Here is a 24,770-nt window from a genome sequence, read left to right as displayed (position 1 = left end):
CTGTTATTAGGTTAGTATATATTTAGGATTGTTATTATCTTTTGATTAATTTAACCCTTTATTACTTTGAAATGTCCTTCTTTGTCCCTAGTGATGTCCCTTGTTTTGAAATCTCCTTCGTCTGCTAGTAATAAAAGCTTCTCTAGCTTTTTTCATAAGTGAAACCACTGGAGGGGGGAAAGAGGTGTAACTAATAGTAGAAATAAAATGGAATCCTAAAAAGAATACTTAATCCAAAAGAAAGGCAGAAGAAAGGGAACAAACAGAAAATAAATAGGGTGGTAGATCTAAACCCAGTGTACCAATAATTATATTAAATGTAAATAGTCTCAGCAATCCAATTAAAAAGAGATTGTGAGACTGGATTTTTTTTTTTTTTAGACAAGACTTAGCTATATGCTAGCTATAAGAAACCCACTCTGGAAGTATGAAGACACAGATTACAGGTTCTAGACTGGGGAAAGATATTATCAAGAAGCTATTCTTGATCGTTTTAATGTCTTAATATTATGATTCTTTAAATTTAGTTAATACCAATCCAGAAAATGAATACTATGAATTTTAAAGTGCAAAGTATTTTATAGCTAGTTTATTTCCCCAGAAAACTCTTGGGTAATGAACCCAGCGAACATTATTTTCCTTCCATATATTGCAGTTTTCATAAAAACTTCATGTATATATACTTGGAGTTTTACTGGTATTACCCTGTAGCTTGACATCATTAGCCTGTTATGTTTTATCATCCATTGACTTCTACTTGGGACAGTGCATTAAAAAATGTACTTGCCTATTCTAGATTGTGTTCAACTGTACATAATAGAAAATTTAACTTATAATGACTTAACCAAAGAAAGGTTTTATTTTTCTCATTTAATAAATACTTGAGTTTAGAAAGTCTGGGGCTGGCCCAGCAGCTTCATGATGCCATCTAGCACACAGCCTGCTTCTAGCTTTGTTTTTGAGATCAAACTCCCTAACCTCACAAAAATGGCGACATTGCAATAAAAATTGTGGCATATTTAAAAAAAAAAAAAGCCATCCTTACTATGTGACTTTGTCTTTATGCTTATCTCTTTGTGTTAGTCATGTGTCCACTAAGCCTAAAGCCTTTCCTTTGTGCACAAGTAGAAAGAGGAGGAATAACAAGGCATAAAAATTGAGTTGACTTGCCTTGTGTGTCATGCTTTGGGGTTTCCTTTTTAAAAATTTTTAATTTTGAAATATTTTAAGAAAAGTTAAAACATTATATGAAAAATTTCCCTATATCCTCCACCCAGATTCCTCAAATGTTAACATTTTACCACATTTGCTATTATCATTCTCCTCCTGTATGTGTGTATTTGAACTGTTTAACAATCAGCTATAGATATGATGCCTTTTTATCCCTGAATACTTCAATGTGTATTTTTTAAAAACAATATTTTATTATATAACCACAGTAGAATTATCTGAATCAAGAAGTAACACTGATCCAATACTAATAGTTAATCTGAAGACTGTTCAGATTTTGCCATTTGTCCTAATAATGTTCTTTTTCAAAAAAGAAAGGAAATTTTTTTTGTTTAACATCCAGTCCAGGATCACGTGTTGCATTTAGTTGTATGTCTCTCTAGTCTCCTTTAATCTGGTACCTCAGTCTGTCTGACGTGATCTTGACAGTTTTGAAAAGTATAGATCAGTTATCTGTAAAATGTCCTTCACTTTGGGTTTGTCTAATACTTCTTCCTGGTTATATATTTGAGAGGAATACCACTGAAGTGATGTTAAATCCTGTCAGAAGGCTGTTAGTAGCTTGTCCACTTCTGGTAATGTTGCCTGTTTTCCTACTGTGAAGTTACTGTGTTTCCCTTTTATAATTAATATCTTGGTATTGACACTGTAAGTGTCTATTTCCCATTGCTTTTTGATCGACGTGTTATAGCAGCCATTGATGATCTTCATCTGAATCTACTGACTCCCTTTTACAGAACTTTTTTATAGATTCTATCCAGTAATGTCTGCATGTGTCTCCTTAACGAAAGCTGCCTGGAAGCTTGGAAATGTCATGTTTTTGATTGGGTGTGCTGCTGCTTCATACAAAAGACAGGGTGCAGTGGATACACAAAGCCACTAATATTTATTATTTCACTAATGAACTTAATATAAATAAAATGAGTATGAGGCATCTTAATCTCAGTAAGGCACCTTCCATCTTTTGTCTTACAGAGCTACTCCTTTTAACAGGAAGTCTTTGTATGCCCTGTCCACAGTTCCAGAGGGTGGGGAATGATCTGTAGGGAAGAAGGCAGTGAAAGGAAGCTGTAAGAGTATGAAAGACATACATTCTGTTTCTGCAGTCACGGGCGATTCTGCTTCCTTGATCTTTGACTGATGTGTAGTTTTGGGGTTGCTGCATTTTTAACAAGAATTATAGAAAACAACGTCGTAGAACACTGAGAAAACTTTTTCAGAAAGTCGTGTTCCATATCATGTTAGAATTGTTATGGGGGTTCCTGGCAAAAGGTATTTAAGGCTCTGATCATTCATTTCTAATAGAGAGGTCCTGAGAACAGAGAATAGGGGGAATGAGGAGTCTGTGATTTTCATGACAAAATCACCATGCTTTTTGTGTGTTGATTAGAAACATTTTTGGTATAAACATAGTGTATTTTGTTTAATTGTATGATTTTAATGTGGTTTATGTGAACATTATTTTTCTCACCTTCGTTTAGGAAGTTTATCGGAATTCTATGCCAGCTTCCAGTTTCCAGCAGCAGAAACTTCGAGTCTGTGAAGTCTGCTCTGCCTATTTAGGGCTTCATGATAATGACAGGCGGCTGGCTGATCATTTTGGGGGTAAACTGCACCTGGGATTTATTGAAATAAGAGAGAAGCTTGAAGAATTAAAGGTACATTGGCAAATTAAGGCCTCCCCCTTTGTCCAGTTTAGCCACTCATTCTTTTGATATGTGTAGGTTGTCTTTTTGTATAGTTGGGGGTTATTTGTATAGTGTTCTTAATTGTGATTCAGACTGTTCTTAACTGTGATTCTGTTAATAGTTAATATTGAATAGTGTAGGATTATAACCAGAAATACCAGCTTGTTTAATGGATGATATCTGGGAAACAGACTTTAAAGTACTTATTTCTCTTATTCTGGAAGGTAGTAATTTTGTCTTAGATATGATGTTGAATTAGGAGTCTTGCTAACTGGGTTCCAAAATAATTCATACAAGTCCCCTAAAATTTCCGATGATGTTTTCTTTTTAATAAAATCAGTAACATTGATGTAATAACATTTACTTTTAAGGGAGATTTTTTAAAAGCTCCAGCATTTATTTGGAGTATTTTGCAGTTCACTAAACAGCGTACTTGTGGTACCTCTAACTTTTTCTTCTGCCCCATTTCAGAAAGGGTTTATTTTTTTAAAAAGGACAGTCACTGTCACTTAAGTATGTAGGCTGTTGTGAAAAAGGCAACACAACTCTTACTCGTCTGCTGATTTCCTTTGAGAAGATGAGCAAACAAAAAAGAGGGAGGGTATTTCTAAGGAGGTAAACATAAGTAGACAGTGGATATGACCAGTTTACTTTTCAACAGTCTGATGTGGCTAGTTTTTTAAAAAGTTGTGGGACTGTAGTATTTTGTCATGAATGGAGGACTTGCTCAAAGATGGCAAACATTGGGTAGTGACTTTTTGTGTAGTTACCACTGAAATTAACCCAAGACCATAGTTTGATACTTAAAATAATGTGGAATCAAAATCACTTAGGGACATCTCCGTGTTTGTAGTTAACCGTGAGCTCTTCTCAGTATTCTGAGTACCTAGGGTGATCTTGGGTAAGTTTTTTGAAATGACAAGTTGAGTTTCACTATAGTGAATGGTTATTGAGCTCTAATTTAAAACTCAAAAAAATGGTAATTGGAAACCTTTGCAAATACAGACCTAGCAACAGAACTGTTTAGCATTTCACCGGTATCTTTAAAAGCAGCAGCATCAGGATTGTAAGTAGAAATTGACAGAAGACATTTCCATATTGGAAATCAGAGAGCTTGGAAACTTGTAGGGATTTATAATGATTGATGGTTTTTTAAAAAAATTCATTTTTATAGAATTTAGAAGACCTTAAGAGGAGAAAAGTCTTATAAGAGTGATTTTGAAATACTAAGAAGTCATGGAGAAATATGAAATTGTACATAAAAAGAAGGGGAGATTTTGGAAACTAGTCTTGTAAGCTTAATGATTATACCTGGCAAAACTTCAAATTTAATTGTTATTAAAAAGCTTTTGATATTAGATATGGTAAAGTTTAGGATAGTGCTCATTAAGAATGGGCTCGTACTTCTCCTCATTTATTATTATTTGAACTGTCATTGTTTTTTAAGAGAGTTGTAGCTGAGAAGCAGGAGAAAAGAAACCAAGAACGCCTGAAAAGAAGAGAAGAAAGGGAGAGAGAAGAAAGGGAGAAGCTGAGGAGGTATGGAGTAATTAACTGAGTAGTCCAAGTATCTGAGGTTGAATATCCCCAGTTCTGAAAAGAGATGTGATTGATACAAGATTTTAGATGTTAATAAATCTGGACATGGGAAATTTCTTTAAAATACTGACACATGAAATAATGTTTATTCAAGTATGTTAACTTATGGCCATTTAAGTCAAGTTAAGAAGATTTCCTTCAGAATGTGTGGAAGAGGGAGTAAAGAGTGTGTCGTATCTATGTGTTTAGTAAGATTTATAATAAGGCCCCTGTCTGGCCCTCTGATTTTCACAATGGGCTAGCTTTGTACCAGGGTGTGTAGAACTGTTTTATTGATATATTGTGTACTTGTTGATAAAAGGTTTGGGTGGTTATTTGTTTGTTTCATTGATTATTTTACATTGTACTTTGATTCTATATTTCTTCAATTTAGGAGCTATAAACTATTAAATTTTATTAAGTTAATCGCTAAATGTGAACAATTCTTTTTACATCGATTAGTTGATAAAATCATACGATTCTAATTTAGAATGTCTACGTGTTGAGTCACTTTTACCCTTTTGCAGCAAAATATTACGTAAAGCATTATATTTATAACTTCAACAATTTTCAGATGGATGAGTTTGCCATAAAAGATTTACCTGCAGTTCTAACTTACAGTGTTCCCTTAATTGTATTACACATCTCTGAAATTTAAATACTTTCTCTTCAGCCAGTGTTGTGCTTCAGTTAATTAAAACCCTGGATAATAATGTGACTAGGTCATGTCGACTTCCTCTAAGCTTTGAGCATGTTACATATACTCAGTCTATTTGAAGATGTTTAAACTGACTTCATTTGTTACATGGCTTGTAATCATTTTGCATTGTAATGACAAAAACAAAACAAAGTTACATATTGGACATGTTCCTGTTTAGAGGAAGTGCTATATTTTACTTCAGAGCTTTATCTCTTTTGTGTATACTAAGTTTCTGTGGGAATATTGCCCAGTATTGTAATGTGTTAGACAATATGAATGACATTAGAAATCTCAGTTTAAGTTAAAATTCAGCAGAATATAGTGCCACTAATATAAATGATTCAACTGAGGTAATAGTCAAATGAGAGAAAAAATTCTTTGCAGGACTGCATTTTCACATCTGTAGATGATGAGAAAGTACATCTTATCTTACTCTTTAATGCCAAGTGGCAGATTTCTTCTAACATTGATTATTATAAAATGTTAACACTGCTTCAGCAACATTTAAAACATTTTTTTAGTTTATGAACTTGAGGAGATACTGTGCCTAAGTATGGAAGATGAGGAAATTACAAGTGAGTACAGAATTACACACAAATGGGATTCCAACTATGGTAATGAACAATGATACAAATTACTGTCACTTACTGGATGCTGCTTATGTGCCCATTGTGCTAAGAATTTACCTATATTAATTCATCTAATACTTAGAACCCCCCTGTGAAATTTCTGTTACTGTCCCTCTTTTGCAAATGACAAACTGAAGGAAGATACATAATCTGCCCAGGCCACACAGATAGTGGTGGAAATGGTTACAGCTTGAATCAGGCTGAATCCAAAGCTGTGCTTCAACCATGCTACATATTCTCCACACACACATACAAAACCAATCCTGTGACTTCCTAGTAACCATAATATTAGCTGTTACTATTTATTGAGCTTTAATTGTGTGCTAGTAAGTGTAAAGATTGCTTTTTATATAAGAGTATCACGTGTCATAATAAGAAACATTGTACAATTGAGTCGTGTTCTAGGGATTACAGTACGAAGTGGTTAATTCCAAAGTATTAGCGTCTCAGCTTAGAAATTTTACTCTGTTCCCGGAGAAAAAGAAGAAATGACAAAGATACAAATAACAGAAGATTTTTTTCCGGATTGGGAAGTGGTTTTTGGAGAACTAGGGAGTTGTGCTGTATAGGAGTGTTAGTCTTCTAGGAGCGTATTCTTTTTTAAGAGCCCGGTATCCTAAACAGGTACGCCCAGGTCGGGAAGTCTGCAGAGTTTGTGGTACCTTTTGGAAAAATTCGTGTGTGCACATACACACCTTATATTTATAAAATTAATACAAAATTAGAAATGAGGAAGAATGTAATTAGCACATTGTACTTCTTCCTTATTTATAGTTACTTTTCTAAAAATAGATATTCTTTTTTTAGGTCTCGATCACATAGCAAGAATCCCAAAAGGTAGGTATTATACACAATAAGTTTAAGTGGTGAAGCTGTATTTTTCAAAGGTAGTTTTTATAGATTAAATGTCTTTTAAAAGTGAATGAGAATTAACAGACTAGTACTCTGAATTCTTTTGTAGTTCACACTTGCACAACATCATTTGAGAAGAAATTGGTCTGCAGATACTTATGGGCTACAATTTCGTTTTATCAGAGTAAAATCATATGCAGTGCCCTGGAGTTACAGAGAAAGCTAAAAATATTTCAGAATATTTCATTAAAATCTTCCTTAGAAGCTAAGAGTAAATATGTGACAGGATTTATTTTTTTTTAAATCAATTTGGATGATGCGTAAGAAACACATTCTAAGAGGTTGAAAATATAACTAGTTTAAATAGTTGGATACATTCTGAGTGAGGAATTCATGATGAGTTATTGAGGGAAACTAAAATGTTTAGTTTGTACCTGATACTGACTTTGACTTTACTGCTTCTCCCTTTTTACTAGTTTTTAGTAATTTTTTCCTGAGGTGGTAAGACGTGGTATTCTTTATCATTCTTAATTCGTGTGCCATTCTCATTTCTGTCCTTGAGCCTTTCTCATGGATCCATTCCTCCCCAGAATGCCCTTTCTCACTGTTTTCAGATCCTGCCATTCCTGTTTTTCAGATCACATCATCTTTTTGAAACCTTCTGAGTACCCTTGACTCTAAAAAGTAACTATTTCCCAAGAACTTTTTCCCTGTAAACTAGAGCATTTGTTGTTACGAAGGAAAAACTTTATGTTCTGTTACATGTCCCTTAATACTTTTTAGAGTCTTTCAGTGGTATTTCTGCTTAAAACACTAAAGACTAAGACATTAATAAACAGGATCAATTGTGTAAACTAATTTATATTGTTGTTTCTCAATCCAGGATGAGAAGTGGAAACATTACATGATGATACTGTTCTTTTTTACTGGTTGATTCATGCAAGCTGGTCCCTTTGTTGAAGACATATTTAACCCATTTGTACGTAGAACATCTTTAGATACTCATGCCAGAAATTTCATTTCTGCTACTCTGGGCCAAGCCGCTTATCACCTCACTATTCCAGTAGCCTCTTAACCAGTCTCTTAATTGTTTTTGCCTACTTCCCTTCTTCACCTCAGTCTGTTTTGTACACATCAGCCAGAATGATTTCTTTAAAAAGTGAAATAAGTTGTATCTGCCCTCTCCTCAAACCCTCCAGAGGTACTCTGTTCAGTCACAGGAGTTGAAATCCTCCCCATGGCTTTTAAGTAGAGTGATCCGTCTGCCCTCGGATACTTAGTTACAGTTTATTTTTTGTCTCAGCATATTTATTAATAGCTCCCCCTTTCCCTCTGAATATTTCAGTGTTAAGAACATCTTGGTTTGAATGACAAAGTACTTGGCCATCCTGCTTGATAGACTCCTGATGTTACCTGTCGTCCTTGTTTTATTACAGCCAGACAGGTCTCTTCTATTCCTTTGACAGGCTGAACTTTTTCCCACCTCAGGGCCTTTGCATCTTTATTTCCTTTACCTGAAGCAGTCTTCTCAGTTGGCTGATTAGCTCATTTCCTTACTTCATTTTGTCTTTGCTTAAATGCTGTTTTTAAAGAAAAGCCAAAAAAAAGAAAAGAGAAGAAAAGCCTTTCCTGCCTATTCTGTATAAAAAATGACCACTTCATTTCTCTTTCCATTTTTACCTTTCCTAATACATCATTTCTTTACTGCCTGACCTGTATTTATTTATTGCCTACATACCTGTATAGACCTCTTTCTGGAGTATAAGCTCCATGAAGTTAAGGACTTTGCTTTATTTGCTGCTCAGTCTCCCTAGTACCTCGAACAGTACAGTAGGTACCCAGTAAATGTTTTTGAATTAATGAATAGTCTAGGAATGAAATTATGCATTGGAAGAAATAGATTGATTGTAATAGGTCAAAATGAGTGATAAGTTACCATTTGATAAATCTTGTATTGAATGAATTGATACTCTCTTTTTCCTATTTCTTTTCAGAAATATTTTAAATTGTGGAAATACTCTGTTTAACTGTGGTTGATCCTAGGTCCACAATATGCTTTTCTTTGAAGCATTGTTGATATAAGCTGACTGTTCTTAAACTTCATTTAACAAAATAATCTTTTGAAAATAAACTCAATTTATAAATTATATCACCTGAATTAATGTGCTTTTAAACTTTAAAAAATGAGATGTTTTCTCATAATTTGACAAAGAGAATTAAAAATTTTTAAGAGCCTTACTGAGATTTATATACCCTAAGTTCACCTATTTTAACTGTGTAAGTCAATGCTTTTCAGTAAGTTCAAAGTTGCACAATTGACAAAATCCAGTTTAGAATGTTCTCATCGCTCTTAAAGAGGCCCTTAACAAAGTTCATAGCTTTCTTCCCCACTGTTTCTCTCCTCCGCATATGCCACCCCCACCCTCGCCACACACACTAGTTAGTTTTGTGACACAGTGAAGGCTACAGAAGTGTTTTTCCTTCTCTGTACTCCTGTGTACTTGTAAATACTTTTTTTTGGTAATTTAAGTTCTCTAAAATGACTCATACATGTTAAATTTTTTTCTCCCAAATAAATTATATACTACTTGAATAGGGAACTGTCTTAACTGTGTTTTGATTACACTGTGACTAGGCATATTGTGGGTGTTTAAACTTATTTTGGTGGTCATATAAGCTTTCTAATTCAGAGAGTAACTTACGCTAAATAATATTCTTCTCATGCGTCTCCTCCCTCCTGTCCATGTTCATCAGGTACAACACTTTGTTTCTAAAGTGTACTAAGAATCTTAGAAATTTAAATGAAATTAAGTTCATGAAGCAACTAGATAATCCTATCCCTGGCATGTAGTAGTGGTATAGATTATGTCTCTCACGTCTAAAAATATTCCTGATGTAAATTTATACAATACTGATTGACCTCTGAGAACTAGTATTTTATTTTTGTTTTGAATTTCTAGTATTTATTTAATATACTAGCGATTTATTTTAATATAGATTTAGCTGATTTGAAATAGAATCAGCATTTTAAGTAAAACTCCTGAGGGATGGCTTCTCTTAAAGAAGAGGCTTCAGTCAATGAGAAATGTAGTGCCAACAAAGCTAAGAACTAAATGAAATATTTTTTGTAGATCTCGGTCCAGAGAGCATCGCAGACATCGGTCTCGCTCCATGTCACGGGAACGGAAAAGGAGAACTCGATCCAAATCTCGGGAGAAACGCCATCGCCACAGATCCCGCTCCAGCAGCCGTAGTCGCAGCCGCAGCCACCAAAGAAGTGGGCACAGTTCTAGAGACAGGAGCAGAGAGCGATCCAGGAGGAGGTACTGAGGTCCATAGGAGGATGTGGAACTACCTTTGTGGTTTAGACTTGGAATACTAGTGGTTTGAACTTGCATCTGGTAACTTGTACACATTTATGTGTGTATAACTTTTTTCCCCTGATTATATGGGTAGTTCAGAAAGAATATGCTTATGAGCCAGAGTAAGAAATTGGAACCAATATGTTCAGAGGTTATTGCTTTTCTACACTTAGTGTGTCTTGGGAAAAAAGTACTTTATGGGCAAATAATTTTAGGTACCAGTATTTGTTAGAGCTTTTTCAGTATGTATTGGCAAATTAAGGGCTCTGAGAAGTCCCTTCAGTAAAACTGGTTTACCTTTGTTTGACTTTTTGTTTTCCAAACTTAATTTTTCAAAGCAGACACATTCTAGTATATTCTTGTTTAATCTGCACTATAGGTGTGCATGTTATATACAGTTAGCTTGGCAGTGCAGATTCAGAATTATAAGGAAGTTAGACTTCATTAGCATGGAAAAGGTGCAAGGAGGGCAGACCCAGGGTGAAGCATGTTTAAGGACTTGAATTAAGGGCAGAGGACTAGAATGTGGCACGGAGCCTTGGCACTCTCAGTCTGTATAGACCAAGCTCCCAAACTTCTCAGGTCACACAATGGCCCTTAGGAGCCAGGTCATTTCTATGGAACATAAAACATTTTTTGAGTCCCTAGTACCTAGTAATCTTAAATTTTCTATGGGTATATTCCACATGAAGCCCATGATAGATTTTTAACAGCTTTCTGCAGATTTTTTTTTTTTTGACCCTCAACTAGCCATTCCCTGAAACCACTCAAAAACTGAGTTGGATGTAATAGGCTCTTTGTTGTATTCTTGCCTTGATCCAAGTAGCATAGTGAGGTATAATTTATAAAACTATAAGACATTTCAAGTGTTCATCATGATTTGATACACATATACATTGTGAAAGGATTCCACACATCTAGTTAGTTAACATATCCATTACCTCACATGTATTTTTTGGTGAGAACATTTAAGTTCTGCTCTCTAAGCAAACCAAGTAGTTCTTAAGGTGACTTTAAGTCATTAATAATTATATATTTTCTACTGTACTAGGCTTAGTTAAAAAAAATAAATATAATGTAGTTGAGCAACTTTATTCGAGTTAAGACATAGGACTAACATCTTTGACAGTAATCAGACTGACCTACAAAGAGCTAACCTGTATATATGGCACAGACTAAATAATGTAGGAGCTTAGATGAGGGAAATAGAGTAATTTAAAAAAATGGCTTCAGGGGAGTAGATAAAACCTAAATAAAGTGGGTATAATCTGAGTAGGTTAAGTCAGATAGGAAAAATATTCTAGGCAAATGCAGAGAATGAGCAGGGAATTTATAAGGGACAGGGTTCCTTGTAGTGTGATTTTAGGCCAGTTATCTCACATTCTTAAAACTGCAGGCACACAGTCCAGTGCCCAGAAATATACATTTTTAAAAGTTCTCATGAATCTTACCTGTACTGTAAATTTTGAGAATCAGCTTGCTGGTTGATAGAAGACAGTTTCTCTTGTCTACTTGCCCACCTGTCAGTTGTTTCTGGTGGTGAGAATGGAGTCTCATCTGGGACTGTGTTAGCCTAGTCCCTGGTGCTTCCTCCATTTATGAAGTTGTACAGGAAAATTTCCATCATACTACCTGACACCCCTAATCTAATATTTTCAGCATGTTCATAAAGATTATTTTTGCAAAACTTAAAGTTTTGCTTTTCTCAAGAGCACTTCTAATCTTGATACTCAAATTATTCTTTCAAAGCAACTTTATTTTTTGCCAAAAATTAGCAGACAGTTGCTATTAAAATCTATCATGTTACTACATAAACGAGGACATCAAGTTACTGCTACATAGTATTTGAGTTTAAATTTCAAGGTAAAAGTTCCAGTTAAAGGGCTTTTATAAATTTGCTCTTCTCCTGCTCCAGCTGGTCTCTGATACAATAGTCTGTGCCCTTTCCTGCCAACAGTTACCCTTGGTAAATAAGGATTGTTTGCATTTTTTGCTGGCCTGCTCTGTTCAGATACATACAATGCAGACTAGAGTCAGACTGCTTGGATTAAAGTGGCCTTGGCCAAATGATCTAATTACCCCTCTTGTCTTTCCTTATCTACTTAGTAAAAGAGTGCCTGCTTTATCAGGATTATTGGTAGTTTGAGTGAAATATTGAGTGAAAACAGCTTCTGTCTAGGTCATTATAATCTCTGGCAAAACAGTTGATACTCATCTCATGGTTTTTGTTACTACCAATCCTGGGACTTACCACCAACGCGTGTCCTTAATCTTAGGCATCGTCTCAATCATCTCTCTTCGTATTCCATTCCTGCAAAGACTGTGGAGCAGGATGTGCACTGTGTGATTCAACACAGTTTTAAGTTAAGCTTATTTAAAACCTTAAGTAGAATGCTCAGTCTTTTTGGTTTAATCTTCCTTAACTATATTTCTAAAACTGGGTAGTATAGTAGTATTTTTTTCCTGACTTAGAAGTTGGAAGTATTATTTAATCAGGCCTCAGATCCTAATTCTGAACATGGGTTAAAGTGAGATAATTTTGTACAAGTATCATGTATGTGTAAAGAACCAAATAAATGTAATATGTTACTGATTCATTCTAGATGTTGAAGGAATTCTGATCCCCCAATGTGCTTTGATTTTCCTTCTGATTGAATCTCTGGTATAAGCTTGCTATTATTTACCTTTCTTGTTGAGTTGGGTATGAGAATGGAGAGGCAGTATTAAGAATCAAGTTGTGGTTAGTCAAGATTTATTATAGTGTGATCACCATTCTGTCTACTATTCTGGTTTTTTTCTCTTGGTTGAATGAGCTAACTCAGGAGGCATAAAGTAATGTTTTATAGTAATAAACGGTTACTTAAAGCCATATCATTGACTAGTTCTCTTACCTAAGTGTTGGCAAACTGTTGCCTGCAAGCCAGATCTGGCCCCATAGTCTTTTTTTGGATATATCCAGTGAGCTATGGATGATGGTTTTTACATTACTAAGGGGTTGATGAAAAAGAAGAATATACCAGACTTTGCAACACCTACAACATTTAGGTCTCTGGCCAGACAGCAAAGAAAAAATGGTTCCTGTAGCATCCTAGGCCATTGATTGCCATCCATTCTATTACATATTTTTTAAAAACCAGATAACATCTTCTTAAAGGTATTATTTTTACATTAAATATATTTGCTATGAACTAGAGAAGCTTTAGGATTGCCTCTGAGATAATGAGAATGACCTATAAGTCAGTACCCTTAGCAGATACAGTAGTCCTCTTTTTCTGTCAGAAAACTGACTCCTCGGTCTTTCTTGGATGTATTCTGTATATCTTCAGCTAATCAGTACCTTAATATTTATCCGATTCATTTGGATTTTGGGTTTCCCAACACATTTTGCTCCTCAAATTAATATTTTTCAGATCCTCAAAAGAAAGATTCAGAGACCAAGACTTAGCATCACGTGACAGAGACAGGAATTCAAGAGACAGATCACCTCGTGACAGAGATCGAAAAGATAAGAAGCGGTCCTATGAGAGCGCTAATGGCAGATCAGAAGACAGGAGGAGCTCTGAAGAGCGCGAAGCAGGGGAGATATAATTAGTTGTGTACATATCCTCAGTCCTTAAGCTTCCTCTGGAGTTACATACTATTGTTTAGTTTACAGCTGTTCGGGGTTGACACAGTGAGCAGTTCCAGACACCGATCCAGCTAGGCTAGGTGTACAGTATCTAACTTGATCTGAGCTTGTTTTCTTTGGTGAAGCCTAAAGCTACATCCATAGTTTCTGGTGAACCTGCAATTCTAAAAAGTACAGTTTTATACAATAAGACACCGATGTCTTTATTCTTTCTAGTAGGAGTTGATAGTGAAATGAATTGTGTTACTTGCCTTGGGATTTTTTTGAATATTTGTAAAATGCTTCCTTTCTAGTCCAAACAACAGCAACATTGGGAATTTCTTTTTAATCCTTTCTCTGACTCTGTATCCTCCTGATGCCTCTACCCTCTAATTAATTATAAGAGAAAGGGGTGCAGGGAAGCAATATAACTTCTGTTCTAAGGTTCTGTTCCCATTATTACTAGCTGATTACAGTTCAGAACATTTATACTGGAATGTATGCTGGAGAAATTTAAAATACTAGGAGTTTTGTTTGTCTAATGGTGCCTATTTTAGAGTGGGGAGTTGAACAGCTGTTGCATTACATATTTGCTTTTTTATTGAAATTTTGAAATCAAACGTCTTGATTTTTCTGTTCTATTGAATTGCTATGTTCAGGTTTTGAGAAGGGGGTGGGGGCAGGGACTTTCATAAGCACTTCTTGTTTTATTTTGTGTGTGTGAAATATAAAGACTACACCCTTATTGTAAAAAGTAATAAAATGAAAGAATCACCACCATCATTAGACTGTAACTTGTCTAGTAAGTTGTCTCTAGAACTATTTGCTGTGGCCATTTCTATTCTGTTGTATCATTAATAGTGCCTTACTGTGCAAGGCACCAAAGGAAAGAAACATACACTTGCAAAGATTCAAGATGAACTGTCATGCCACCTGGGCTCTTGCTGAACTATATTCCAGCTTCTCCAGGTCTGTCTGTAACACCTGCCGTAGAGAAGGACCAGACCTGCAGAAGAAACTGGGTATTCATTTGTTTTGTTTTTCTTCTCATTCAGCAAACAAATAAAAACATGGTGTAACCAATGTAATGAGACTAACAATTTCTGCATTGAAAAGATTTAAATAGTAGTTTCTTGTGATTCTAGAAAAGCAACAAATGTGAGTATAGCTAACCAAGATCCTTTCAAGAACTATTTCTGTCTTTGGTGCCCTAAGTATGAAAAATCTGATGTAACAGGAATGTGGGCCTCAGAAAGGGAAACTTATGCTAAGTGACATGAGATTTATGGCTAAAAGGGACACTCCTCAAGTTCCCAGCTTACCAAGTTGTGACTCATTAAATGAAGCTTTTCTGCCATGTTTGGTTCTGCACCTTCAGTTCATACAGAGTTTGAGACCCATCTGCATCACTGGCCCATTCCCTTCTCAGAAATTGTTTTGTACCTACTTTGTTTCTGGTGTTCTGCACTGTTCTCTTAAATCCTTACTTTAGACTTAGTATCTTAAGGTGTAGCGTGAGATCAGAAAGGAAGGCAGACTGTCTGGAACCTGACCTGTTACAATGATAAATGTGGAGTTAAATACCAGATGCCACAACATGATTGAAAAATGTTATGGGATTACGTTTGTATAATTGGAACTTAACATTCATACGATTAGGGAGAGAACAAGTATCACTGGGCGTTACTACAGCTATGATATGTTGGCAGTACAGGCTGCCTGGCCACTAACAAACCGGTCAGCAACAGCCAGTGAAGGATGTCGCCATCGTCCAGGGCTGGGCACGATGGTGGATCGCCTTGCCTCAGGTGCATTTGAGTCTGCTTTCAACAGCAGCCCTTTGAGCCAGCCCAGCATGCATTAGAGTTGTCATTCAGTGTAGGAATTTGTCACTCATTGTGGTAAACGTGTTAATTTGTCCTTCTATGTGGTACCTTTCAAAAGAGTATTGTTTTAGGTAATGGCCCATCTTCATTATGCAGGTTTTTATAGATAAATGTTGATGACAGTTTAAAAATCAAATATAGGACTTAACAAAAAATACCCAAGTAAGTATCACATAGCTTAAAAAAGTATACACAGTATACACATTTAAGGTGGATAGTCAGCTGCTAAGTACTAGTATTGCTTACAGATTGTTAAACCATTGAAACATCTCCATCAGTTAGTAACTAGCTGCTACCTTAAGTGCCTTCCCCCGAAAACCATCCTCTCATCTCTCAACACTGAGGTCTGGCACAACTGAGAATCTTCAGAAACTTGATCCACCATAAACATGCTATACTGATAAGTATTTTGAAAAAAATCCTTGTCTATTTTTCCTACCTGGAAAAAAGCTGTTTATGTCCATGATTTTGTTATACCCTGACTACTGGTATTTAGATTTTCCCAGGGTATAAATAAGGCAATACAAAGTTCTCTCTTTCCATTACCTGTTGCATTTGGGGTGAGGGGGAGTCCCAGCTTCATCAGAGTTAAGAAACACAGGAGAGGGCTGAGAACAGGATCTTGACGGCACAAAGCTGACCAGGGGGACCAGGCATGGGACTACCAGAAGAGTGGGGCTGGGGCCCCAGGTGAGCAGGGCTTTGTGTGGGGTACTGGGGCCAGCAGGTGTTTCTGGACTGTGACATATGCCTGCATGTTCTCCAAGTACCAGCAAAAACTAGGATGTCTGAGGTTCTGGGTCTACAAGCACACCTAGGGTCAGACCAAACTCATGGCTCCAGAGTAACATTTAGGCTGAAAGCAAGGCATTCCAACTCAGAACTGGGCTCTCAGTCAAGGATCCAGCAAGGGGGAAAAGCCAGCACCAGAACCTGTTCTAATACTGCTTTTGGAGAGGCTCCTAGGGTCCCAAATGCAATGCACACCACTAGCTAGGTAATGTTGGCTGCCTGTAACAGAAGCTCCAACTCCAGGGTCTGTTGGTTCGCATGATTCAGTTCCACGTGACAGCTCCATTCTCAGCACTGAACCAGATATCCAGATGAAGATACCAAACCAGGTTTGTCTTGCCTGATGCACAGCATACCAAATTGCTGAGACTCCAAGATTTGAGGCAAAGAGGGCTTTGTCACAAGGGAGCCAAGCAAGGAGACAGGAGAACAAATCTCAAACCTGCTTCCTCAAAGGTGAGGGGCTTGGGATATTTATGGGATGGTGAATAAAAAAGCAGGGTGGTGTAAGATTGGGGGGGGGCACATCTGCGCAGGTATAACTAAGCTACTGTCCTCTGCGTGTTGGAAAGGCCACCGAGCCAGCAGACACCCAGGCATGCCTAGCTGGAGGGTGGGTGGCCCCATCCGGCCTTAACCCACTCAGCTGAACTCGATGCACCTGAGACTCCAAGTTCCTGGGACATAACTTGGTCCAACATCTTACCGTTCAAGCTTTGTGCTCCTTAGAGGACGTGCAAGTGTTGAGATAGCCTTGCTCAGTGAAGGTGGGTGAAATGGATTTGACTGATCACCACATAGTTTCACTCCTCTGCATCTTTTGATCATTCCTCAATCTCGAGGGAGGAGGGCGATGCCCACTCTGGGTACTTCCTGCTGATAAGGGGCATAGACCCAACAAGGACCAGAGTAATGAAACTGTTTAGCATTCATTTGAAAATACTCTCTTGTTCCTGATTTCAAGTTAACATTTTGATCCCAACAAACAAGTAGCACCTATGTGCCAGCTGTCACAGCATTCATAGGCCCACTGTTGATCATCGAAACCAGGGATGTACCTTGAGGGAGCACACTGCATGCCAGATGTATTGATAAAATTCACACGTCAAGTTGGGGATCAGCATCTCACCTATACATCTTAGAGTGTCTCAGCTGTAACCAGTTTGGCCGAAACACTTAGATATTAAATACAGAAGGGACACAGGCTGGGAAAAATAAATGCGGTTTATACAATATACTGACCAAGTAAACCCTTGATGGGGTAGTCACTAAGTTTAGTCAAAACAACAGGGGACAGGAAATTCTGTTGATTAGCGTAACTCGATGTTAACATCTGAGGGCTTTTTATCCTAAGTCACAGTGAAGTTAGCAGTGGTTGAAAAATTCAGGAGGAAGGGGGATGCCAAGCTGGCGAAGTAGAAGGACGCTCTTAGCTCATCTCCCATGAACGCACCAAAAGAGACATCCATGGACCCACTCATTCACTCAGAACACCTGCTGAACTTTGCGCCTACTTCATAAGACAAAATTCCTCACAAAATCTGGTAGGAGAAAAAAAAAGGAAAAAAGGAAATTAGTGCAGACTTGTCCCATGGGGAGGGAGTGGCAAAGGAGGAATAGCACTGTTACACTGGGATGCCCCCTCCAACAGAGAGGTCAGTGGGGACCAAGGCGGAGCCTCTGAGGTTGAAGAGTACATAGCAACTGCTCACAGAACTGAGAGAAACCGGCACATAGGGTCCCTGTGATCCCCAGCCCTACACTCGAGCTGGCAGGGCTGGGCTGGGACTGGCTGCCCGAACCAGGCAGAGGGCTGGGGATGACTGCCCAGAGGCAGCCGCTGGGCGGGAGTGTGCTGTGTGCCGTGGCTGGGAGTGTATACAGAACAGAATAGCCTGAGTCCCCCATAGAACAAGCAACACTGCTGGTGCACATAGGCAAGAGGGGTGCGATGCAGCTGGGCCGTAGCCACCTTCTCTGCAGGCCTGCGGCACCATTGCTGGCTCATTCTCATGAGAAGAGAGGCGAGGCTCAGCCACAGCCACCGTGTTCGCTGGTGCATGGCTCATGAGCGGAGGTGGGGCTGAAGCCTGAATCCATACCTGGGGGTCCACAAATTCATAGGCGGGACTGAGATTTGTTTACAGCCCCAGGAAGAGGGAACCAGTTTGCTCTGCAGGTACTTTGTGGACCCATGCCTCAGACCAATGAGCAAGGAGCAGAGTTCCGGCACACAGTGGCTGCGGGGCGGTGCGGGAGCAGCATTTTCAGTGGACCTGCTTACCATATGTGGACGTGGTGCTGTGGACGGTGCTAGCCCCACAGCACACCACAATCTAGGTGTGTGACTCAGATGTCAACGGATCTGCACTGGTAGCTCTGAAGGCAGAAGACCTGGGAACACCAGAGCAGAGTACTGCCATTCCCACAGCTAAAGTGGGGACAGGGTCAGTGTCAACAAAGAGTACTTGAAGCACTCCAACCCCACCTACCACGCACCGCAGCACAGAAACAGGTCTGGAAGCCTCCATTCCAACAAAAGGGGAACAGGCCTGGTCCCTGTAAGGGCTGTGACACCCACAGAACAAAAAGGAGGCCCTGCCCAACAACCAGGGTAGGCTCTGATCACCGTAACACTGGTCACAGCCCCAGTCAAAGCCAATACACAAGGAAGAAAGACTTGGCAACCATCCAAGCTAAAAACAGACTTTGCAACAAAACTATTAGAAGGACACAGTCTACGCAGGAATGCATCCTCTTTTTAAAAAAACAAAACAGCCCTTCAAGACCACAGGAGATAATTGATACTGCATAATCCATAGTGCCAGAGAGATAAGTAAAATGAAGAAGCAGAGGAACTACTCCCAGTGAAAAGAACAAGTCCCCTGAAAGGACGATCAATGAAACAGACCTCAGTAGTCTACTAGATCATGACTTCAAAAAGGGGATGATAAAAGCGCTGAAGGAAATGAGAGACTATGACTAAATATTTAGAATATTACAAAAAAGAAATCGGAAATATAAAGAGGAGCCAATTAAAAATAGAAAACACAATGGCTGAGATAAGAGCCAAGCTAAAGGCAGTCAAAAGCAAATTAGATAATGCAGAGGGACGAATAAGTGGCTTAGAAGACAGAATAACAGAAGTCACCCAAGCAGAACAGCAAATAGAAAAGCAAGTGAAACCTAATGAAAGCAACATAAGGGACATATGGGATGATATAAAGCATGCCAGTCTACACACAATATGGGTCCCAGAAGGAAAAGAAAGAGAAAAGGGGATTGAAAAGGTATTTGAAGAAGTCACGACTGAAAACTTCCCAAACCTAAAGAAGGAATCAGATATCCAAGTACAGGAGGCACAGAGGGTCCCAAACAAGAACGCAAATAGACCTAGACCAAGACATAATTATGACGGCCAAGGTTAAAAGATAAAGAAATGATTCTAAAAGCAGTGAGAGAAAAACAGTTATAAGGGAACCTCCATAAGGCTTTCAGCTGCTTTCTTAACACAAAACATTGCAGACCAGAGGGGAGTGGCAAGATACATTCAGAGTCCTGAATGAGAAGAAGCTGCAACCTAGGATACTCTATCCAGCCAGACTATCCTTTAGAATAGAAGGGGAGAGAAAGATTTCACAGACAAGCAAACACTAAAAGAATTCAGCAATACTAAATGTATGCCAAAAGAAATATTGAAAGTTCTACTCTAAATAGAAAAGAAGCAGGATGCTATAGAAAGAAGAAAACCATAATTGAAAATGCAGTAAGTATGATGAGTTGCAACAGAATAAACACAAAGATGTAAAAGAGGATATCAAAATCATTAAAGGTGGGAGAAGGGAGCAATAAAATACAGTTTTTACTTCTTTTTTAGTTGCTCTTTATAGGATGTGTTTGAGCTTAAAGGATTATCAGTTTAAAGCAAACAGACATAGTATTAGTAATGGGTTAATATACTTGAAAAATGGTAACCATAAATCAAAAGCATACAACAGAGTCACAAAAAACAAAAAGAAACCAAGATAAACAAGAGAAAATTATCAAACCATGAAAAGAAAAAGGAACAAAAAGGAAATAACAAAGTAACTGGAAAACTAAGTTCAAAGTGGCAATAAACATACATCTATCAGTAATTACTGTAAATGTCAATGGACTGAATGCTCCGATCAAAAGACACAGAATGGTAGATTGGATAATAAAACAGGAACCTACAATATGCTGCCTACAAGAGACCCACTTTAGGATGAATGACACATACAGATTTGAAAGTGGATGGAAAAAGATGTTTCATGCAAACGGAAAACGACAAGAAAGCAGGAGTAGCAATACTCCTTTCAGACAAAACAGACTTTAAAACAAAGGCCATAAACAAAGAAGAACACTATATAATGGTTAAATGAGCAATACAAGATGAGGATATTAAACCTGTTTACATATATGCACCCAAAATAGAAGCACCTAAATACACAAAGCAAATACTGACAGACATAAAGGGGGAAATTGATGGGAATACAATCATAGTAGGAGACTAACACACCATTAACATCACTGGACAGCTCTTCCAACAGAAAATCAATAAGGCAACATACTAAATGACACAATGGAACAGTTAGCCTTAGTTGATATTTTTAGGACATTACATCCCCCCAAAAACGGAATATACATTATTTTCAAGTGCACATGGAACATTCTCTAGGATGGATTATATACTTGGGCACAAAAGAAGCCTCAACAAATTTAAGATAGAAATTATTTCAATCATCTTTTCTGAACATAATGCCATGAAACAGAAATCAACCACAGAAACACAAAGGAGAAAAAAATGACAGCATAGAGATTGAACATGCTACTAAAAAACTAATGGGTCAATGATGAAATCAAAGAAGAAATTAAAAAATACTTTGAGACAAATGACAATGAAAACACAACCACACAAAATCTATGGGATACAGCAAAGCAGTCCCAAGAGGGAAGTTGATAGCGATTCAGGCCTTCCTCAAAAAATAAAAAAAAAGGAACAATCTCAAGTGAACAACCTAACCTATCACCTAAAAGAATTAGAAAAAGAAGAGCAAACAAAACCTAAAGCCAGCAGAAGGAAGGAAATAATAAAGATCAGAGAGGAAATAAATAAAATAGAGATTTAAAAAACAAAAGTTTGTTTTTTTGAAAGAGTAAACCAAATTGACAAACCTCTGGCCAAGCTCACCAAGAAAAGATATAGAACACAAATAAAATAAGAAAGGAAAATGGAAAAATTATAACCAATACCACAGAAATATAAAAACCATAAGAGAATACTATGAACAATTATATGGAAACAAACTGGACAACCTAGAAGGGACGAGTTTCTGGAAACATACAGTCCACCAAGACTGAATCAAGAACCACTTGAACAGAATAAAGAATTCTTTAAAAAAAAAAAAAAAAGAATAAAACAATGCCATTCACAGCAACACGGATGGACCTAGAGCCTGTCATTCCAAGTAAAGTAAGCCAGAAAGAGAAAGAAAAGTACCATATGTGGAATCTTAAAAAAAAGAAAAAAAAGAGGACACTAATGAACTCATCTACAAAACAAAAACAGACTCGCAGACATAGTAAACAATCTTATGGTTACTGGGGAAAGGGTGGGAAGGGATAAATTTGTGAGTTTGAGATTTGCAAATGTTAGCCACTATTTATAAAAATAGATTACAAAAACAAATTTCTTCTGTATAGCACAGGGAACTGTATTCAATATCTTGTAATAACCTTTAATGAAAAATAATATGAAAACAAATATATGTATGTATATGCATGACTGGGACATTGTGCTGTACACCAGAAATTGAATCACTGTAACTGACTATACTTCAATTAAAAAAAAAAAAAAACTGATGACAGGCATAACCAAAGGGTCAGCACGATAAAATACAGAAAAGTTTTAAGTGATGAATCCAACAGCTAGAGAGATTACCTGCTTTTGCCAAAGTCAGAGAAATCCTAATTGAATTGCCCTTTCAAGCCTGGAAGGTTAGAAACCAGGAGAAAACAAAAGAACCATCATTCAGGTAACGGAACAAGTTACTTAAATAACTAGCCTTCTGAAGAATTTTACTTTACCAAAGCCACCACTGCAACAATCCTGTTCACCTTAATTTCTTTCTCACAGCTTCTTTCAGAAAAGCAACTTAAGATCAGCTAGGGAGAAGTCACTCAGAGAAGTCAGTGTCTCGAACCTGGGACCAGCCGAGGTTTGGATGATCTCGGTTGTGGGTTCCCACCTGCAGCATCGTTTCTGTTTCCCGCCATATTCCTCTTAAGTTCCAGTCCATCGAGGGTGGAACTGATCTTTTGTTCCTTGAAATTCTTCCAAGATTTCAGTCTAGACGTTAATCATCACCTCCTTTAAGAACTCCCTAAAGGGGTTTTGCTACAAGTTTGCTACGGTTTTGCTGTGATTGTTCCCTGGTAACGGGAGCTGCAGCCCTGGCTACAGCTTCCCTCCCGTTAGGGAGCAAGTCCCTCTGTCCTTGTGAAAGTTCAAAACACAAATGTTTAACAGAGGGCTGAGAACTCTGCCTTTTCTTGGACACTTTATAGCCTTATTCAACCAACAAGTTCAAAGCCAAAATTATTTTGGTCTCAGATATCCTTTATCTTACTAGCAGTCAGATCATTCACATACTGAAGCAGGGCTCCTTCATTTAGTTGAGGGTCCCTCAGATCTTTTGCCAGGATTTCTCCAAATATTGTTGGGGAATTTTTAAGTCCCTGAGTTAGTACTGTCCAGCAGTACTGTTGTTTAACTTTTCTATCTAGATCTTCCCATTTGAAAGCAAACAATTGTTCGGATTCACAACTCAAAGGGACACCAAAAAGGCATCCTTCAAATCCAATACAAGCTGAGATGCAGGCATTTCAAAAAGCTCCTGTTTCTCCTGTACATGGGGGGTGCTCAGACCCATAAGTCATATTAACCATCTTTAAATTCTCTGGGGCTTTAGGGTCTGTATCTATATAACGCCTTCTGAGCTTTAAAGACCTTCTCTAGAAATTCTGAATGATCATCATTTGGTTTCTGTTTTACCTCTTGTACTTTATTAAAGCATCTTTGTTTGGGCATCCCTCTTTGAAATCCCATAAGAATTCAATCTCAATAATATTCAAGTTTAAAAAAATTGATGAAAAAAGATTTTCCATTCTCTTTGGGTCATCTCTGTGAGTTGGCCGATTGTTCTTGCAGTTAAATAAACTGGAAGTTGAAAAGGGGGAGTGAACCCAGGTCAGTCCCACTGGCTGCCCAGTGTCAGCATTCACACCCCCAGTGGGGACTTTCCCTGACGGATGTTGCCCTACCTGTGTTTGGGTAGATCCCCCAGCCAGAGTGGCAGGTATGAGAGGGGGAGACCATCCCTAATTCTCGACCCTCAGGGAGCAGGAGGTCTAAGCCTGAGGCTGTAGTTCAGACGGTGGCAACAATGAAAGAGCAGCAGCTGCAGCGGGTCGGGGCAGGGCAGGAGCAGTCCAAGTGTCTGAATCAACAAGTCCTCCTTTTCATCAGGATCAAGCAAAGCCAGTTTCTTTCCCTTCCCTTCCTGTTGGACCATAACCTTACATCTTTGTACAGGTTTATTCTGATACAATAATTGTACATAAAGTTACTTCAACCCATTTTTCTTCCCGTTTACAATAAATCTAGTGGCAGAATAATACTGTAATTTCAGGATCCACTGACAGGCCATTTTGCTCAGGAGTCTAAAGGATACTGTGGCCATGCAATGCAGTGTGACAGGAAAAATGCCATCACTTTCTTTTCCATGGATTCGTAACTGAAAGTCTCCTGATTTTGGAAAAAACAGCCTAGAGGGCTGTGAGGAGGAACTGAATTAACGTTCCCCATTTTGAAGGGGGCTTTACTCCCAGGTGGAGCAACAATTAAGACTTCCTAAGGATCCTTGACCTAAACATCACCAAGAAGCTCAATACTCAATATCTGATTCTTAACAGTTAAAACCATCAGACGTAGACCGACATGGACAAACAAAACCAAAACAAAGAAGACCAGAAACCAAAGCCCCCGGCCTCTAACCCACGTACAGAGTGTCCCAGCAACTGTAACCTCTTACATTTTCTGCCACAATCCCGCCAGGTAGGCAGGCCACCAACCCATGATCCGGTCAGAATATCAGACAGTGTTACGCACTGATGCATTTTCTTTAACGAAGTTACTCACCCACAAGACGTCTTCCAAGCCCCGAACCCCAAACCTCTGCTGCAAAATTAAGGCCCGAGGGTCAGCGGCGCCTGGTGGGGGAAATCTGGGCACAGTCCTGGAACGCACGGACCAGGCAGCTGCTGGGACTCGCCCACAGGTTCTCAGTACCGGCAAGGGGCCCACGAGCCCCAGGCGAAAGATGCGTTTGGACATCTCTCCTGCCTGGCTCGATCACCAAACTTG

The 24,770-nt window shown here is 38.2% G+C and overlaps 2 protein-coding genes across 11 annotated transcripts in view; one reads left to right on the top strand and one right to left on the bottom strand.

Moving 5' to 3' along the window:
- The window catches only part of LUC7L2 (LUC7 like 2, pre-mRNA splicing factor), a 51,992-nt gene extending 37,263 nt beyond the window's left edge, over window positions 1–14,729 (top strand). For 6 of the 8 annotated variants that reach the window (XM_006210024.3, XM_006210025.3, XM_072964363.1 and 3 more), the window contains 5 exons: window positions 2,712–2,888; window positions 4,366–4,457; window positions 6,633–6,662; window positions 9,809–10,000; window positions 13,450–14,729. In XM_006210024.3, coding sequence (XP_006210086.1) covers window positions 2,712–2,888; window positions 4,366–4,457; window positions 6,633–6,662; window positions 9,809–10,000; window positions 13,450–13,627 — 669 coding nt within the window. In that variant the 3' untranslated portion in view covers window positions 13,628–14,729. The remainder of the gene's footprint in view (window positions 1–2,711; window positions 2,889–4,365; window positions 4,458–6,632; window positions 6,663–9,808; window positions 10,001–13,449) is intronic. The other 2 variants (XM_015244233.3, XM_031674566.2) reach the window with 1 other exon arrangement.
- Window positions 11,370–24,770, bottom strand: part of KLRG2 (killer cell lectin like receptor G2) — a 31,990-nt gene continuing 18,589 nt past the window's right edge. Inside the window, exons 4-5 of one of the 3 annotated variants that reach the window (XM_072964358.1) lie at window positions 12,291–12,378; window positions 11,370–11,572 (exon numbers count right to left, since the gene is read on the bottom strand). In XM_072964358.1, the coding sequence (XP_072820459.1) occupies window positions 12,328–12,378 (51 nt within the window). In that variant the 3' untranslated portion in view covers window positions 11,370–11,572; window positions 12,291–12,327. Of the gene's footprint in view, window positions 11,573–12,290; window positions 12,379–17,090; window positions 17,198–24,770 lie in introns of those variants that run through there. The other 2 variants (XM_072964360.1, XM_072964359.1) reach the window with 2 other exon arrangements.

The sequence above is a fragment of the Vicugna pacos genome, chromosome 7, assembly GCF_048564905.1.
Source record: "Vicugna pacos chromosome 7, VicPac4, whole genome shotgun sequence".
NCBI lineage: Eukaryota > Metazoa > Chordata > Mammalia > Artiodactyla > Camelidae > Vicugna > Vicugna pacos.
The sequence above is the reverse complement of the archived record's forward strand: the minus strand, read 5'-3'. Positions and strand labels throughout refer to the sequence as shown.